The 17,383-nt window shown below is 39.6% G+C and overlaps 1 protein-coding gene across 6 annotated transcripts in view; it reads right to left on the bottom strand.

The window, feature by feature from the left end:
- Positions 1-12,844, bottom strand: part of mctp1b (multiple C2 domains, transmembrane 1b) — a 43,622-nt gene extending 30,778 nt beyond the window's left edge. For 4 of the 6 annotated variants that reach the window (XM_015050063.1, XM_015050064.1, XM_015050065.1 and 1 more), the window contains exon 1: positions 11,914-12,842. In XM_015050063.1, the coding sequence (XP_014905549.1) occupies positions 11,914-12,417 (504 nt within the window). In that variant the 5' untranslated portion in view covers positions 12,418-12,842. Of the gene's footprint in view, positions 1-11,913 lie in introns of all 6 variants that reach the window. The other 2 variants (XM_015050061.1, XM_015050062.1) reach the window with 1 other exon arrangement.
- Positions 12,845-17,383: the final 4,539 nt, after the last annotated feature.

Raw genomic sequence — 17,383 nt, 5'->3', positions numbered from 1 at the left:
ACTCAGGGGAAAACAGGACTAGACAGACAGAAACTACACAGATCCTAACAACTTCCACTTGCAGGTTTCTGTTTCATCAAAGCGATGACACCACCAGAGGTACGGCTGAAACCAGCTGTATTAAGAGGCACCTGCATCCTTCTTCACACTGTCTAACGTGAAATCATAATAAACTTTTCCTGTTTTAGATCAATTGGTTTGGGGTAAGATTATTGTCAATTAAAAATGTATGTGCAGGAGTCTAAATTTGTAAATGCAAGTCAATAAATATAAAACAAAATATTAAGCTTTGTGTTTGTAAAATCAGAGGTTTTATCTGTGAGAATAACAGCTTAGAAAGTTCAAATCGTCCCCTTCCTATGTCACTTTTAGCCAAAAGTGTGTGTTTTTTTAAAAAAAAAAAAAAAAAAAAAATTTTTTTTTTGGCAAATAACTTCTTATTTTAAGAAGGTGATGAAATACAAGTTACAAAGTTACAACTCTGCAACATTATTGACAGCAATCTTACCCCATAGATAGGTTAAAATTACTGAGAGCAGCTTGTGGAAGGATATCCAAGTCATACAGTGTAAGGGCAATGGTACCAAATAGTAATGAAAAGTACTTAAACTTTTGACTTTGAAGAAAGTAATATAAATTTCTTATTATTCTGGCATTTAGCAAATAGAAAGAAAAATTGGGAATCGTAATTGAACAAAAACAGGAAAAGTATATTCTCATTTCACACCAGACTTTTTGTAAAAAAATGCTTATGTGTATTTTTTTATAGTATAAACCAGCAGTAAATAAGATATTTGCTAACAGAGCTTCACACTGAACAATCTGACCTCAGAGACGGTTTTCCTGGATGGGAAGGAGAAAGACAACAGATGAGTGCAACCAGCAAAGCTGAAACGGCGACAGAACGAGGTAAGAAGTTTACATGACAAGGCTGACTTGAACTGCCAGCGCTAACAAGCTGCTTAGTCAGAATTAACTGTGGCACTAAATCAGGAAGCAAAGCTGAGAATAGAGTTCAACCAAACCAATCTCATCAGGCATTCTAATGAACGCCTATTTTAAAGCTTTGCCTTTGTTTTTACTCACACGTGTGTCAGGCTTCAGGATCAGTTTAACTACCATTGTTTCAGTTTGAGATTACTGGTTATGATCTGGGAAATTAATCCAAGCTGAGTTTATAAATTAGCACTGATAAATAACTGTCTCCTATTAATATTGTAGTTTAAAGTCAACACGGATGACAAAATATCAAACATATTACATATTAAAGTTATAAAATGTTTTGAATGTTACTGAGTAAAATAAGTGATTGTACTTTGTTGAAGCCAAAGTATAGTCCTGGCTTCCACAGATGATTACATGGCCATTTCTGACAAAGATCCATCAATCAATTACAGTTTCTCCTGATCTCAACTCATTGTTTATTTAAAGGCTGAGCACACAATCAGTTTCTACCTGTACGGGCAAATGACGTTGATGCTGCACAGCAGCTCTGTTTACAGAAGTAATAATGGATGCCATTATCTATGCTTATTCAGCAACTGACCCGGCCGGGCTATTTTTTTGTTTTGTTTTGTTTTTTTGTTTGTTTGTTTGTTTGTTTGTTTTTGGCCCCGAATTTCCCTTTACTAATTTTAGAACGTTAATCTTAGAATGTTGCTCGCGATAATCGTAACCGATCATCCGTGTGTGGTATGCTAAGACTGATCGCGTCCAGTCGGCAGAACGTTGGGACTGCTCCGATCTAAAATCGGGCATATTCTCGCAGCGTATTGGGCTTTCCCTGATTGGGAGTCAGAACTCAATCTGTTGAATGTGACAGGTAGCCAATCAGAAAGCGCAGTGACGTAGCTCATGGAGGGGAATCCCAAACAGCTGAGCTGACGCGTCCAAACGAGTCCGGTGGACGTCGGAAACATACGTGGAAACAGCACGAATGTTTATTCAGCATTTCGTACAAATAATATCCACAGAAATGATAAGGAGCGGAGTTGGAGCAAATTCATTCATTCAGTCAGGGCTTGACGCTTACACTAGCATTGCAGGTAGATTGTAGTTGTGACGCATTATTTTGTACTAAAGCCTGCTCAAATGGCAAGATTTGCTCCTGTTATGTGGCTGGACACACGAACCGACCGAACCTGTTGTACTTTTATTGGCTCGTGTGGTCAGAGAAGTTTTGAAAATCGGTCGACAATCCTAAAATCATGCGGTGTGAACCAGACTGAAGACTTACAAGCTCTACTCCTCTCCTCTCGTCTCGATCAGCGCCCTAACGCTCTGACTCTGGTCGCTATGGTAATGTTTACATGTCCTTTCAAAATAAGATATAGATACGCCACAAAACGAACATTTACTTTCATGAAAATATTAACTCACGACAACGACAAATTAATGGGAGCTCTGAGCTTGTTTCTCTGCAATGAGATGATCCCACCTGGGAAACGATGACACCCAATGCAGAGGGTGCTTGGTGTGTAATGGCAAAGCAGTTTGATGCTTCATTGCCTCATTAGTAAGCCAGTGCATATTATGCAGAGTGGGCTTGGAACATGGGAGTCACCTACAGGTCCGGGATAAATCCATTCTCCTGTCTCTGGTCCTTCTCCCCTTTTCCAAAGAAACCTTCTAAAGACATTTCTTACTCATTGTGGGCTCAATGTTGGCGAGCAAGACGTAACCAGAGAATCGGTTAAAGGGTTTTCAAAATAAAAGATCCTCCAGACTCAGATAATACGTAAAACGAAAATATTTATTTCTTGTGCGGCCCGGTACCAATTGGTCCACCGACCGGTACCGGTCCGCGGCCCGGTGGTTGGGTGACGACTGTATTGAACTAATCGAAAGAAAGCAAAACTAATACCAAAGGCGTTTTGTGGAGCACTGACAAAAACGTCTGTAGGGAAGTCTGATTGGATGTGTAGTTGTGGGATTACGATGTGATGTGCTTCACTGATACAAACAGCTTTTATAATTTCATAATTATAATTGTATATTATAATTATATTATAATATTATAATTTTCGGCCATGCTTTCATCTGGATTTACCACCCCTGGCTTCTGCTGGTGCAAAATTATGACGGATGTCTCACATGACGCAAAGGTCAGATAAAAAGCAGTATAACCGTTCAGACTGCAACGTGTTCAATTTAGTTCCACATATTGAAGTGGAGGAAATCAGTATTTTGAGGAGCAGGGAGGGGTGAAAAGATCAGAATTGGTCCGTTCAAACTGTCAGGAAAAACTCAGACAAGGGTCGGATTGTCCCTTTGGTGCCGGGGAACAGCATTGTTCAGAGGCAGACAGATAGGAAATGCTGAAGATGTCACACACTAGCTGCGCTAACACCATGAGCTAACTCTAGCAGACTTAGAGCAACTTAAAATGTCAGTAAAGCTCCTGATCAAAATAAGATGCTACCTGATTTTATATTGGCTTCATAGAGACAAACAGCCCAATGACGGTGTTCTGTTCCTCTGAGCTCCCTGGTCAAAATGTGTTTCCCAGCTACAACGCTGACAATCTTAATATAAGGGAGCAGGAACTCAAACAACTTGCTGGACTTTTGCTATCGATGTTCAACAGGAGGCTCCTCAACAGAATAAAATCCTGTTGTCTGTTTCTAAAGTGCCTCAGAGTATCATAATTACTCTGGAAAACATTAACCGTCCCTCAGTCTGGAGCTCCAAAAAACTGTTTCCTCATAGGCTAAATATGATTGTAAGAATAGTAAAAGATCAGCTCACAATGATCTGGACTGGAGTCAGCTGGGACCAAACTCGGCTTCTTTAGCATTGACTCACCCTGCTGACCAGGAACAACGCAATCTGCAAAGCCAAGTACGGAGGCAGAGGCGTTATGCTTGGGAGCTGTTGTCAGAACATAATAAGCCACAATATGCCACCAAAGATGAATTACTAAAGAATGACATGAAGGGCCTTCATAAAAGCTCACATATATATAAAATATTTGTGTACAATCCTATTATGACAAAATAGAAAGAATGTTCATTGACTTCAAATTATGTTAAAACAATATATTCAAAGATAAGATAAATGATACAGATGCTGAATAGGGAGCCTTGGAATACATTCAATAAGAAGAGTTGATGAAGATACGTAGAGTCTTCCTTAAGACTGAACCTTGTGGGCTCTTACAGACAGTGATCAATACTGTAACTAATAGACTCTTTCTGCAGGAAACCTCAGAGTGGGTTAGACTTCCATCTTACACGTTTTTTCACATTGTCATTTTTAAAAACCACACTGAAGAAACGTAGAGTTGTGTGACTTACACAGTTCCTTCTTTATAGGAGACCTGGGTAGAGCTGGGGTACAAATTAAAAAATGATACAAAACATCTTCTGGGCTGTTAAACACTTATTTTGACATCAGAGGTCATCTGTTCATGTGGCTTCAGTGGTATCCTGGTGTCTTAAAAGCCTTAATGTTTAATAGTCTCAAAAACAACTTTTAACATACATCTGATCTGAAACCTGATATTTATAATTATTGAATAAAAAAATAAAAACATTTAATTCTCACTGATATTAAACCCAGCTAAATGTTTGTCATTTGAAGTTCATTAGGATTGCTAGGATTGTGCATATTACTTTCTATAAACATAAATGAATATCACATTAGAGCTCCACAAGTTCATCACAAGTTCATTCTCACATGGTCAAACAATCATGTTGTCACTTAACTAAAATAATTGCTGAAGTCATTTTTTGAAAATTATAAGATTTTTAATAATATATATTTTAAATCACCATCTCTATATTGCCAAGAGATAACTTAGGCAAAGAAATCACTTTTGGCAAAAACAAACAAGCAAACAAAAAAAAACTTTATTTAATGAAGGTAATTATATGATAATACAAGGCCTGTCCAGCCATCATGCAGTTCAGGAACGACGAACGTATCCCATAGTGGGAAATATGCATATGAGCCCTAGATATGAACATCAAACCATGACAGTAACCAGAGTATAAACCTTCGAGTGGGACAGTGTCGTCATTTTGCAGAAACACCTTTCAGTCTATTTTCTTGTTTATCTGAACGGATAACAGCAGAATAATCTGGACCGCTGTCTGGTTCACCATCTGGGTCACTGCTTACCCACAGGAGACAGAAATACTGAGTCTATATAATCTGACAGACATCCATCAACAACAATACATACATGAATGTTATGTTGATTTAAAACATGATTTATACTGGTTTGGTCTCTAGAAATGGAACTTTAAGTGAAAATGTCTGTGTTACTTTAGTCCATCTCTTACTTTCCTTTTGTCAATCAGAACTGCTGTTTTCCTCACTCAGTTACTGGATTTATGCTAGAGCAAAAGAAATATAGCTCACGGACAGCAGGCGTTCACATGATGAGGCGAGGCAGAACGGGTCATCTGAAGAGGCGCAGCGAAGAAACCTTCGGATTGCTAGACGGGGCTGTGCCACCGGGGTTTGGCTTAATAAAAGATCCAGGGTCAGGGAGGACACAAGAGAATCCCTCACAAAAAAAAGCTCTTAAAGTTCAACACGGAGGTGAGAAATAGACAAAAGCAGAGAAACTGAGAATGTCTCAAAGATAACTCCTGAATAGAAGGAAGCAGGAGACCAAGTCAAGTTGCTGAATGAAAAAGAAAAAAAAAACAAAAAACAGAAGGACAGCAACGGGCCAGCCTGATTGACTGGATGATAATCCTTTCCCAGGGGATTAGGGGTAACTAAAAGAGTTTGCTTCAGGGTATGACCAGGGAAAACAGGACAACGGCCTCATCAGGTCACACACAGACATGTCAGGAACAACAAGTGCAGACAAAGGAAGTTTTCCCCCTGATACCATCTGATCTTAAAGATCAGACTGACCCACATATGACAACAAGGCAGCAAAGACCATAGACTGACAATAATAACTATTTATTGCTTCTTTTTTAGGTAACTGTTTGGCTGATACAGCAACACACACCAATACCAAATCACACCCTTTTGTAACATGTTACTTCAGGACACCAGTCATATAACAAAGTGTGTTGTGTGTCACTAAAGCAGACTGTTTGTTCAATGACAGCATCAATAAGTCTGAGTTTTAATAGTCTTCTTGAACAAACAGTGTCATAAAATAGTAAAACTAAAAATCTCTACAATACGAACAGGTTTGTGGGTTTTTGAGCATCATTAATTGAAATTCATCATGACAAAGATTAACCAAACTTTTATCAAGATAAGAAATGTATTGTGATAAATGATAAACGATACGTTAAATGTCCACCCCTAGCCTCAAGCTATCAGGAAGCTGCTATCTTCCAGTGCTGTCATATTCCATAATTGCAACTGTACCTGGAACTGCAAGACCAAGACTGAAACCCCACCACCAAGACTGAAACCCCACCACCAAGGCTGAAACCCCACCACCAAGACTGAAACCCCACCACCAAGACTGAAACCCCACCACCAAGACTGAAACCCCACCACCAAGGCTGAAACCCCACCACTAAAACTGAAACCCCACCACCAAGACTGAAACCCCACCACCAAGACTGAAACCCCACCACTAAAACTGAAACCCCACCACCAACGCTGAAACCCCACCACTAAAACTGAAACACCACCACCAAGGCTGAAACAACAGATTTTCAATGGTTTTAAAAACTGATGAAACTAGTGACTCTTGATGGACCAAATGGACAGTACCATGGCTGGATCAGTCACAGATGTACATCTTGTATGAATTCATTTGTTTTCTTTTTGGGACATTGTTGCTTTTAAAATCAGTGACATTATCTACAATATTTGGTTTCAGATTTTTGTGGTTCCCAAAGTTTCCAAAGAATAGTAAAGCATATATATGCACACCATGAATGTTAGAAGAGATCAACAAACTGTACTTACAAATAGATAGAAGCCAGATGGAGGCTATTCCTGCTGTTAATGCGAACCTGTTTAGCTGACTTAGAACAAAAGTTCATCCAGAGGGTGGGATCACAAAGGTGTTCCATGCTCATTTTGTGGGTCAGAAGGTGAATAGTTTGGGAACCACTGGTTTAGACAAAACAGAAGGACTGAAAAATCTATCGATCTGATATGAATATTGGAAATCAGAGTATCGGATTATATCGGCTTGCAGCTAAAATCTAACAGCAGTGCTTGTATCCCACACACAGACCCACTGGTTGATAATAAATGGGTCAGTTGTCCTGATGCCCATTGCTGTTGACTGTTGTTCTCTGTTCGAGTGATTTCATTTAATAGAGTCTTTTCTGACAATCTACACTACAAAATAAGCAATAAAAAGATGCATGATTTCTACTGATAATGTATCGAGTTATTATCAGTATTAGACTCAAATATATCAGTATAACACCCCTAAAAAGGTTATGCTGTTGGGCATGACACTGGAGATATGAGTAAGGTTAAAGCCAAGCACAATTTTCAATGTTTTCTAAAGAGTTAAACAGGAACAATCAGACAAAGCAGAAGGAGTTAAGCAAAAATGTCCAAGAACATTCAGAGTTAGAAGGAATAGCTGCTTTAACGATAGCCTGCTGCTGTTATTACAGCTCAAAGAAGCAACAAAAAAACTACTGACAGATTTCTTTTATGTGCTTCAAAGTGAAGACAAACCTGGAGTCTCTCCAACAGGGTGTCAGTGCCATACGGATCCAGGCTGAGCCGTTCTGGCATTCCTCAGGAAATGCTGACACTGTCCAGAGCTTCTCTTACATCCGTCGCAGCACAGTTGCCAGAAATTTATATTTCTCTCCTCAGTTCTTTATGCATGTGGTGTTACCATGTAAATGGCAGAGAGGATTCGTATTCTGACATAGAAGGGTCAAACGTTTTACAGAACATTACCTGAAGAATGTAAAAGGAGCTTTTCTCTAACATTTGCAGACCTCTGTGTTTGGAAAGTCTGAAATCAAGTTTCACAATCCCACTCTTCCCCACATCTTTAATTTGCCCCAGATGTGAGTCAGACTCCAGTTTACTGCTCAGCTCCACAGAGAAGAAACCAGCATTCTTCAAACAGGCTTCAGAAAGGCTCCTTAAAGAATTAACTACGACTTTTACATGTTATCACTGGGCTGCGTCTCAAGTCAGGCTTGGTTCCAAAATGAACTTCCTCCAAACCCTTCATCCCATTCATCCCTTTATAGAGACATCTATTTTATATCCCACATGCCCTCTGTTTTTATGATCTGTTTGTATCCCATTCACTAGTTTTAGGGCTTGGCAATAAACCAATTTTATTGACAAAATCAAATTTTCAGTTTCATCAGTGAGATTTTGTAGTTCAGAGTCCACTGCTATTCACTCCACTACCACAGATAAGAAACTCCTCATCAATAAACCTGTGAATATTGCTGTGGGACTCATTCATGGGAATGATGAATCAACACACACACACACACACATACACACACACACACACGCACACACATACACATATATATATATATATATATATATATATATATATATATATATATATATATATACACACAGAGAGAGAGAGAGAGAGAGAGAGAGAGAGAGAGAGAGAGACAACAACTTAAGGCTCAATGTGGTCAAAACAACAAAACAAAGGAAATGGTCAATGATGAAATTCCTTGGGTACAGACAGCTGATGCCATCAACTGGTGCAGTGATTCCCCTAGTGGGGGCATACAGTCATTGCAGTAGAGGTCATGGTATGAATAAAAACATGAATGCTTGGGCACTGCAAGCATAATGCACATGTTTGTGATAGAGCTCCCACAAAAACGCAAAGCAGAAGATGAGGCATCTCCATATCTGCTTCCAAACCAACTTCCTTCCAAGCCAAAGAGTGGAAAACATGAAGAAGGATGTCTTTCCTTTGGCTTCACCTGCACAATGGTGAGCACAGTGTGTAGTCTGTCTTAAAGTGCTCGCCTGTGACAGTTTGAAGCCTTACAAGCCAAGATAAAACAAAGCATCAGTTGACTATTTCAGACAAAAACTTGTAAACTGCTGAGCTCAGCAGTCCTGGCAAATTCTCAACTCTGCTCCTGTAAGGTTTGCCTACAGAGTGGGACAATGTAAAAAGCTGCACACAATTGAGGAGAACTTAATACTTCACTGTGCTATGGATACTGTTTGAACAATGATTGATGACACAGCAGCCAGTATCACTGCAGGCTATTCCTCTGTCCAATAATACCATCAACAAGTCAACAGACATAGAGGAGCAGTTAGATGATAAGGTGCGTGGCAACCGCTGTTCTCTGAACAGATGGATGCAGCCACTGACAGTAACAAAGACTGCTGATTGACAACTTGTCTCAGACTCATAGATAGAGATGAGAGAACTTGTTTCTTTGCAAACAAGTTCTTTTTTTTACTCCAAAGAGCTCTGTAAAAGCCTGGATTTTTTTGGCCGAACATACAGCGGTTCAGTTTGGACAGTCTTTAGACTGTCAGATGAAATCCGCATATTTAAACCAACTTCCTCATGAAGCTGATGCGCCTCAGCGATGTGTTCCTGAAACTCAATGAGCTGAATCTGCAGACGCAGAGCACAAACACACATCTCCCACATCTGACAGGTAGAGTCACATCATTCATCGGAAAACTTAGGAAGTGGCAGCAGCCAGTGAAGGATGGAAATATGGATTTGAGAATCTGAAATTGTTCACTAAAGCTGAACACAGCATGAAACAACATGTTTCATCCTAGGAAACATCCCAGGAAACATCCCAGGAAATGGGATGTTTCCTGGTGCAGGATTCCAAACCACCACCTGCTGACTTCAGCTCCTCAGAGGAGGAACGGCTTATTGATCTCACCTCTGATTCAACAAAGAGGCAGCAGGTTAAGTTAAAGACTCTGGCTGCATTTTGGATTGAAATAGAGAAATATTACCCTCTGCTAGGTGAGAGCAGCCTGGCCATATTTCTTCTTTTGCTGCATCCTACCCTCAAATAACACATCCTAGATCTGAATGAATGAAATATTCTCATTGAATACTTTGTTCTGTACAAAGTTGAATGTGCTGACAACAAAATCACACAAAAATCATCAATGGAAATCAAATTTATTAACCAATGGAGGCCTGGATTTGGAGCCACACACAAAATTAAAGTCAAATGTTCCCTTTATTTTTTTGAGCAGTATATTTTCTGTCAACCCAAACTAGATATCAAAGTTATACAGTGCGAAAAAAGCTCAGAGTTACAGTCTCACAACTGCAACCCAGGTTTTTGAAAAGATTCTGCAGCAACAGGCAGGTGTGAGGATTAAAGATGGTATTTCTGCACAACAGACATATTTTTTTTTGCTCTCAGGAGTTGTTCATATTGATGAAGTTGTGCTAATTTTTGGAAAAATTTGTTTATTGCAATATCGAATGGCTGAACAGTGGTGCAGTTGGTAGAGCTGCTGCCTTGCAGCAAGAAGGTTCTGGGTTTGATTCCCAGCCTGGGGTCTTTCTGTTCTCCCTGTGCATGTGTGGGTTTTCTCCGGGTACTTCGGCTTCCTTCCACAGTCCAAAAACATAACTGTCAGGTTAATTGGTCTCTCCAAATTCTCCCTAGGTGAGTGTGTATGTGCATGATTGTTTGTCTCTGTGTTGCCCTGCGACAGACTGGTGACCTGTCCAGGGTGACCCCGCCTCTTGCCCGTAACGTTAGCTGGAGATAGGCACCAGCAACCCTCCTGACCCCACTAAGGGACAAGGGTGTACAGAAAATGGATGTTCAAAAATAAAAATACAAAAATGTAGGCTTGTGTGATATATCAGCACTGCCATCAGTATCGGCTGATACTGGGGGCTGACTAACTGTTCCTGGGGGGAAGTGGAGGAAGTTGTTCATGTGATATTTGTTTTGGTCATGTGATGCAGTGCAGGATTGTGAAGAGATTAGCTGAAACAGTGGGGAAGTCAGCGGTGTGTTCAGTTTTTTAAGGTGTAAAAAGAGTAGTGAAATACATATAATATGAATAATAGCGGTATTAATATCAGATATCAAATTTTGACATGAAAGTTTGTTGTTCTGTTATTTAAAAGTGGTTATAGTCTATTTTATAACATGTAATTTATTGCAGTTTACTTTATTTCAGAGCAAAGATTGAGATGGGAAATAAATTGCAATGGAGTTTGAAAACAAAATGTGTCTGAGTGTGACATGTAGGAGGTTGTGTGTGAACCAGGGGGCGCGGAAAGATTTCCTTGTAAAACCAGTGACCTGCCGCTTCATATTCCAGCATCCTCAGAGGAAGGAGAGACTCCTGACTATCAGCCTTCTGAGCTGCTGCCATCAGAGAATCTGTACAACACCAAGAGCAAAACCAACCACATGGCTGCCCAGCATCCTGTAAACATGCTGAACTGCTGCTGAATTATGCATTTATTACTGCTATCATAATCCATCTGTCAAAGACTGTCGGGAGCCTTATTGCTTTGTTTTCATTTATCTACATTTAATGGGTTTTAAAGCTGTTACATATCCCAGAGAAATGCTGTCCATTTTGTTGTTTACAAAAAAAAAAAAAAAACCCTCGGTAACTAATTTGAACTAAACATATTTAAGATCTTTGGAGATGAACTGACTGATTCTTATCGGATCTATTTACTGTTCTGCTTTGTTGTTCAGACAGATGAATGAATCAATCAGGAAAGTGAGTTTCTCATCAGTCTGAACGCAGAAAGCATCAAGAAACAACTGAATAAAGTTATCAGCTGCAACCTCCTACCTGGAAACATCATGACTTTTACTGTTGTGTTCTATTATTTTCATAAGTCCACTCTAGTTGATTTATACAAGTTTAGTTGTAGTCTGTTTTCTACTTCCGGGAAAAAATGCTGGCACCCAGCCATTCACACTAAACGTCATTCAGTAAAACTTCGAGTAAAATCAGACAAATGATCCTCACTGGCCCCCCTCGACTCACCGCCAGCTCATGCTTCCTTTCCGGATGGCTTTCCACTGCCGCCGCCTGCGCTGTGGCCGCGTCGCCCCCGCGGCTGCCGCCCGGAGGCTCCGTCAGTCTCTCCAGGCACGCAGACCCCAACGAGGAGCTCTTGTGGTGGGACTGAACCAGCTGAGCCACCGTGGATTTGCTCGCGCCGGTGGACTTGCGCTTGATGGACGAGTGGAGCTTCTCCCGGCCGAGCAGGGAGCTGCTCCCGGGAGGTTTGCTGCAGAGCGGAGCCTCCTGCGGTTTCACGTCCGTCACCTCGGCGGAGAAGACCAGGTCGGGCTGCGAGGAAGAGATAACCCGGTCCAGAGCGACGTTCTTCTTCCGCTTAGTCTTCTTGAACATCCACATGCTCCTCTTGCTCTGCTCGTCCGGCTCTCGGCCGCCCAGCTTGGGACTGAGAAGCGGCTTAGCCTTGGCTTGAAACTGTTTCCACACCGAGCCGCTCTCATTCTCGTCCCCTTCGCTCCCCTCCATCCTCCTGAACAGAGCTCCGACGGACGCTGCTGCTCTGTCGACTTACGCAACCAGTAATAGAAAAAAAAAAATGCCCGCACTACACCGAGAGCAACCCGCTGAAACACGGATGTGCAGGCTGGGCACTCTCAGCTGCACAGCTGGCTGCCGCTACCTGATTTACCGTTTCACCCCGAAGCTTATCACACTCTGTTCACAGTTACAACACAGAAACGCGTTAAACTGATCTGAAGTCAGGTCTGGTTAATCTGCAACAAGGCACTTCAAACTGCTTGACACCATTAAAACATAGCACACTGTGAAACCAGCGATAAAAATTACATTTTGTCAAATGCCATCATCAAAATCATCAAGCACTAGGTCAGTCAGTGTTCCAGTTATTGATCAAAGGCAGCTCTAAACAAGTGGCCTTGGTTTAAAGAAGCTCAGTCTTTCGGCATCTTTGCAGTTTTCTAGATGTTTGTTGCAGATTTGTTGTGCAGCTGAATGAAGAATTTTAGGCGTTTCCACAACGGAAGCCTGTTCCAGATCCCGTTCGGTCTGGGACCATTATTACAGTGAAAGGGGCGGTGTTATGTCAAAATCGACGTGCTGTTTTGGAGATTTACAGAATGTTATGATGTTATTCCCTCATCAAAAACATACCTGTACTGTTCCCTTGATTATTTCATGCATGTTTGAGAAATACTTTAATCTTCCGTGGCAACCATTCAGCTGTGCAAATCGCCTGCTTGCACCGAGCTGCGCCTCTAAGGCACATGTACAAATATCTTCAATGTTTATAGATCATTTTTTGAATTTTTTTTCACCCTCCACATAAGGGAGGGCGGCGCGCCAGCGCCCCCTATGGGCCAGCCGCTCAGTTAACGGTAATAATTAAGCAAGTAATGCTGAAAACATCATTAAAGTTATAGACCTACAACATCTCTCAAGTGAAAACAGAAAATGCAAACTGCTGAAACAATTCTCACATTATTTTTATTATCATCACAAAATTTAAAAACACAGTCTGATGAGCCACAGAAAGAAAAGAAAGCCTTTACAAAAAATGTCTTGCAGTCCTGAGTGCTGGAAAACTCTCCTGTTGTCAGGAAGTTCAGTAAACATTTGTTTTCTGATTGGATTCCTCTGGCTATATTTCATTTCACAAGATTTACCTTCTTGTTTACAAAGCATTACAATTCCCCAGAAGAGTACGACAATGAAGTGTAGAAAAGCAGTGAGATTAAATATCTAAATTTTCAGGAACTGAAAAGATGAAGGTTTGTGGAAACATTAGATTTATGTTGATGTCAATTATTACTTGTAAGAAACATAAAAGGAGATTATAGTCACACTAGCCTTTCTTCCAATGACTGTAATATTGCTAAAATTGGAATAACAAAAATTAATTTGTTTAATGGAAACAAAGCAATTTCAAAAACAAAATGCTAAGCAGTCTTTGAGTGAGGATGATTAGGTTTTTCAGCTATTAGTTTATTTTGCATCACATGACTCATGTGATCAACAACAGGAAGTTAAGACTATAAAGACAGCAGGAAGTAGCTGGACAACATGTGTCAAAGATTTGATTACTGAGTAAAGTTTGCCAGCATAGAAACATTTAACAATCTTCATAAAATGTAATTAATTCTGATGTTTTGATTTATTCCCACTGGGAAGTTGGGAAAAACTCCGACTCTCTCCAGTTGATACTTGTAAGGCCGACTTTACATTTCAATACGGACGCTCCTCAGTAAGCTGTGGTGGAAACATGTTTATTTCATGAGACACACATCAGGGTTTCCCCCAGTGTATTATAAGCCTGGCGGCCCNATCTATGGACATGAGTTTTGGGTCATGACTGAAAGAACGAGGTCCCGGATACAAGTGGCTGAAATGAGTTTCCTCCGCAGGGTGGCTGGGCTCTCCCTTAGAGATAGGGTGAGAAGCTCGGTCATCCGGGAAGGACTCAGAGTAGAGCCGCTGCTCCTCCACATCTAGAGGAGCCAGTTGATGTGGCTCGGGCATATGGTAAGGATACCTCCTGGATGCCTCCCTGGTGAGGGGTTCCAGGCACGTCCCACCTTTTCTCATGTGTGTGTTAATGTGTTTGTGTGTGTCTTAATTATTGTGGATCTGGATGTTTATTTGATAGTTTTTCTAAGCTGTTCCACCAGCTTTGTAATATCTTAGTTCTTGAATCTGTTAGTAACATGATTCTGTAACAGGAATTTAAAAGACTTTAATACCATAATGACATAAACTGACCTCCTTTTTCAGTGATTCCTCAGAGGAAACTGACTTCTCTCTTGCTTCAGCGCTAACTAAAAGCCTTGGTCTGTTCAGGTGAGGTTGAGCATTTTACACTTGCATATGTCATTTGCTGAACATGACAACAGATTCTTTCCTGACTTATTGGTAAGAACCTTTCTCTTGTGCAGGTTCTTGAAGTTTCTAAATCCTGGCAGAGGCAATCAACTGGGAGACATGGACGTGAGATCACTTAAAAATCTCAATTATATTATATTTATATTTAATTTTAGGAATTGATCAAGATGTTAACTTTCCTTGAGGCATTCTACAGTTATAATTAAAAGATGTCTGGATAATTAAGTATGAATTTAATAAAAATGGATTAAAAGATTTAACCAAAATAGAAAATTCTTTCAAAAATCTAATTGTAAAACTCTGAAGTATTTCAACATTGTTTACATCCCAAGTCTCAGTTGGGAATTCTGATTCGCAAAGACAATTGTAAAAGTGAGCATCAAGAGAAAACTGATGTTTCGATGTGGTTGGTGGACATACAGATTTGTACAGATCCAGGTGTGAATTCTGACCATGGTGTGTGTCCTGTTCAACAATCTGGCAGAGCCAGCAAAAGGAAAAAAAAAAAAAAAAACTTATAGTTTTCCTTCCAACAAATTCAGTAAGTTGAGAGGCTATTGCAGGCAAATAATGTTAGCTAAATGGTCACTAATAATTATATCCTAGTTTATTATGTTAAGACTAAGAAGAAGATTAAAAGGATGTTGTTGCCTAACATCTTTTGCTTTTTAGTGCCAGGCATAAACCATCTTTAATTTAAGTACAGAAGTTGGGATTACTGTTCTTCCCTCATTTAAAATAAATCCTTATTGCCTCAATAGAAAGAGCAAAGCCAGGAAGGAGACGTCAGGCCAGAGGCCAGATGTAGGGGTGATGACACAGGATCTTCACAGGTAAAGAGAGATTATAACTTGCTGAGAAAAAGATATATGGCCTGATAAAAATTCTGTTAAAAAAAGTTTTTACATATATTTCAGAAGTGCTCTTTCACACTCGAAAATATTTTCTTCTCTGATTTTTTTCTTCTTTTTTTCTTCTCTGATTTTTCTTCTCTATAGGTAGCACAGACAGAAGGTCAAGTGTAGTTTGCATTTAGACATTTTTATTTATTTTTCAACAGTTCCATCAGGTGTTTACTATTTGCTGCTGGTGAGTGTGAAGGAGCTGAGGGGACGGCTGCTCTGTGAGACAGAAGCTCGGAAGCTTGAACACTGCAGCTTGAAAGTGGTGCTAGGTCCAACCAGGCACTTTGCACAGCTCAAAGTGCCTGGTTGGGAAATTAAAGGATTTCTCAAACATGCATGAAAGAATCAAGGGATATATTTTTGATGAGGGAATAACATAACATAATGCAAAGCTCAAAAAGTCAATTTTACATAATAATGCCCCTTTAAGCAATTCCCCCCCAATAAATTTTAAATTGACACTGAATATAGTAAAGCCAGCACTTTTCTTTTTGCACCAGCATCCTGCATGTTCAAACTTCAATTTATTGATACAAACCTCATTGAAGTTGACCCAGGTACTGACTCAGGAACACCATACCATTTGGATAGAATTTTTCTTATCCTTCATACTTTTGACAGTTCTGGGAGTTTCTTTCCCGCACTAATATGTTGAATCATGTTTACTCAAAGCTTGTGCTGTTAGAAGAGTTAGGTTTGGTTGGTTTGTCTCTCTTGCAGGTGGAGAAGAATGATGACCTGAACAACTGTCAACCTGAGATGACTGAACTGTCTGAAACTGGCACTGAACAAGAGCAGGATGCTGCCAGCATGTTCTCAGAAACTAAGTAGCCATTCTTATTATTCTTATCAGTTAGTGAGAGCTGTTCTTTGTTTTTATTTTTGTTTTTACATTTACAGTCTTATTGATGTATGCAGAGCATTATAAGTAAGCTTACTTATAATGCTCTGCACACATGCTATTGATGTATGCAGAGCATTATAAGTAAGCTTACTTATAATGCTCTGCACACATCAATATCAATTGTTTCAAACACATCAATTGTTTTTACTTAATTTAAGGTAATTCAATCTGCAAATTGATACAATAAATAAATACAATTGATAGAAATGTTTGGATAAGCTTTGAAAATATTTTCTGCATATTTGTTGCAGAAGAGCATCTTTCTTTCTGCCAAAGCAGTTCAAGTGTATCTTTCTTTTATTATGTTTTTAAATTACAAATAGCCCTAAAAGGACATTAATGCACATAACATTTACAGTAAAGAATAACAAAGATAATTTATATTGATAAATTACTGTATTTTCTTTTATTATGCTTTTAAATTACAAATAGCCCTAAAAGGACATTAATGCACACAATTACAGTAAAGAATAACATAGACAATTTATATTTATCAATTATTGTATTTTGAACAAATTTAATGCTACATAATGGAGATGATTCAACTTTTTTTTATTTTCAAAAACTGTATTAGAGATAAATTGACTTGTTAGAAAAATGTACATGTTCAAAAATTGATCATTTTAGGGACTCTTTTTAAAGTTGTTGGATCCTGAAAATTTGGTTCGGCCATACGTCCCACCGTTAGCTTCAGGCTGGTAATGTAAATTAACAGCCTTTGTTAACAACCTCATGTTGTTCAGCAGGTTTGGAGAGAGATTTTCAGAACTCAGTTCTCTGAAATCTC

Source organism: Poecilia latipinna, unplaced genomic scaffold (assembly GCF_001443285.1).
Source record: "Poecilia latipinna isolate Pla-1442-1.1 unplaced genomic scaffold, P_latipinna-1.0 Scaffold974, whole genome shotgun sequence".
NCBI lineage: Eukaryota > Metazoa > Chordata > Actinopteri > Cyprinodontiformes > Poeciliidae > Poecilia > Poecilia latipinna.
This window is presented reverse-complemented; position numbering and strand designations above follow the sequence as displayed.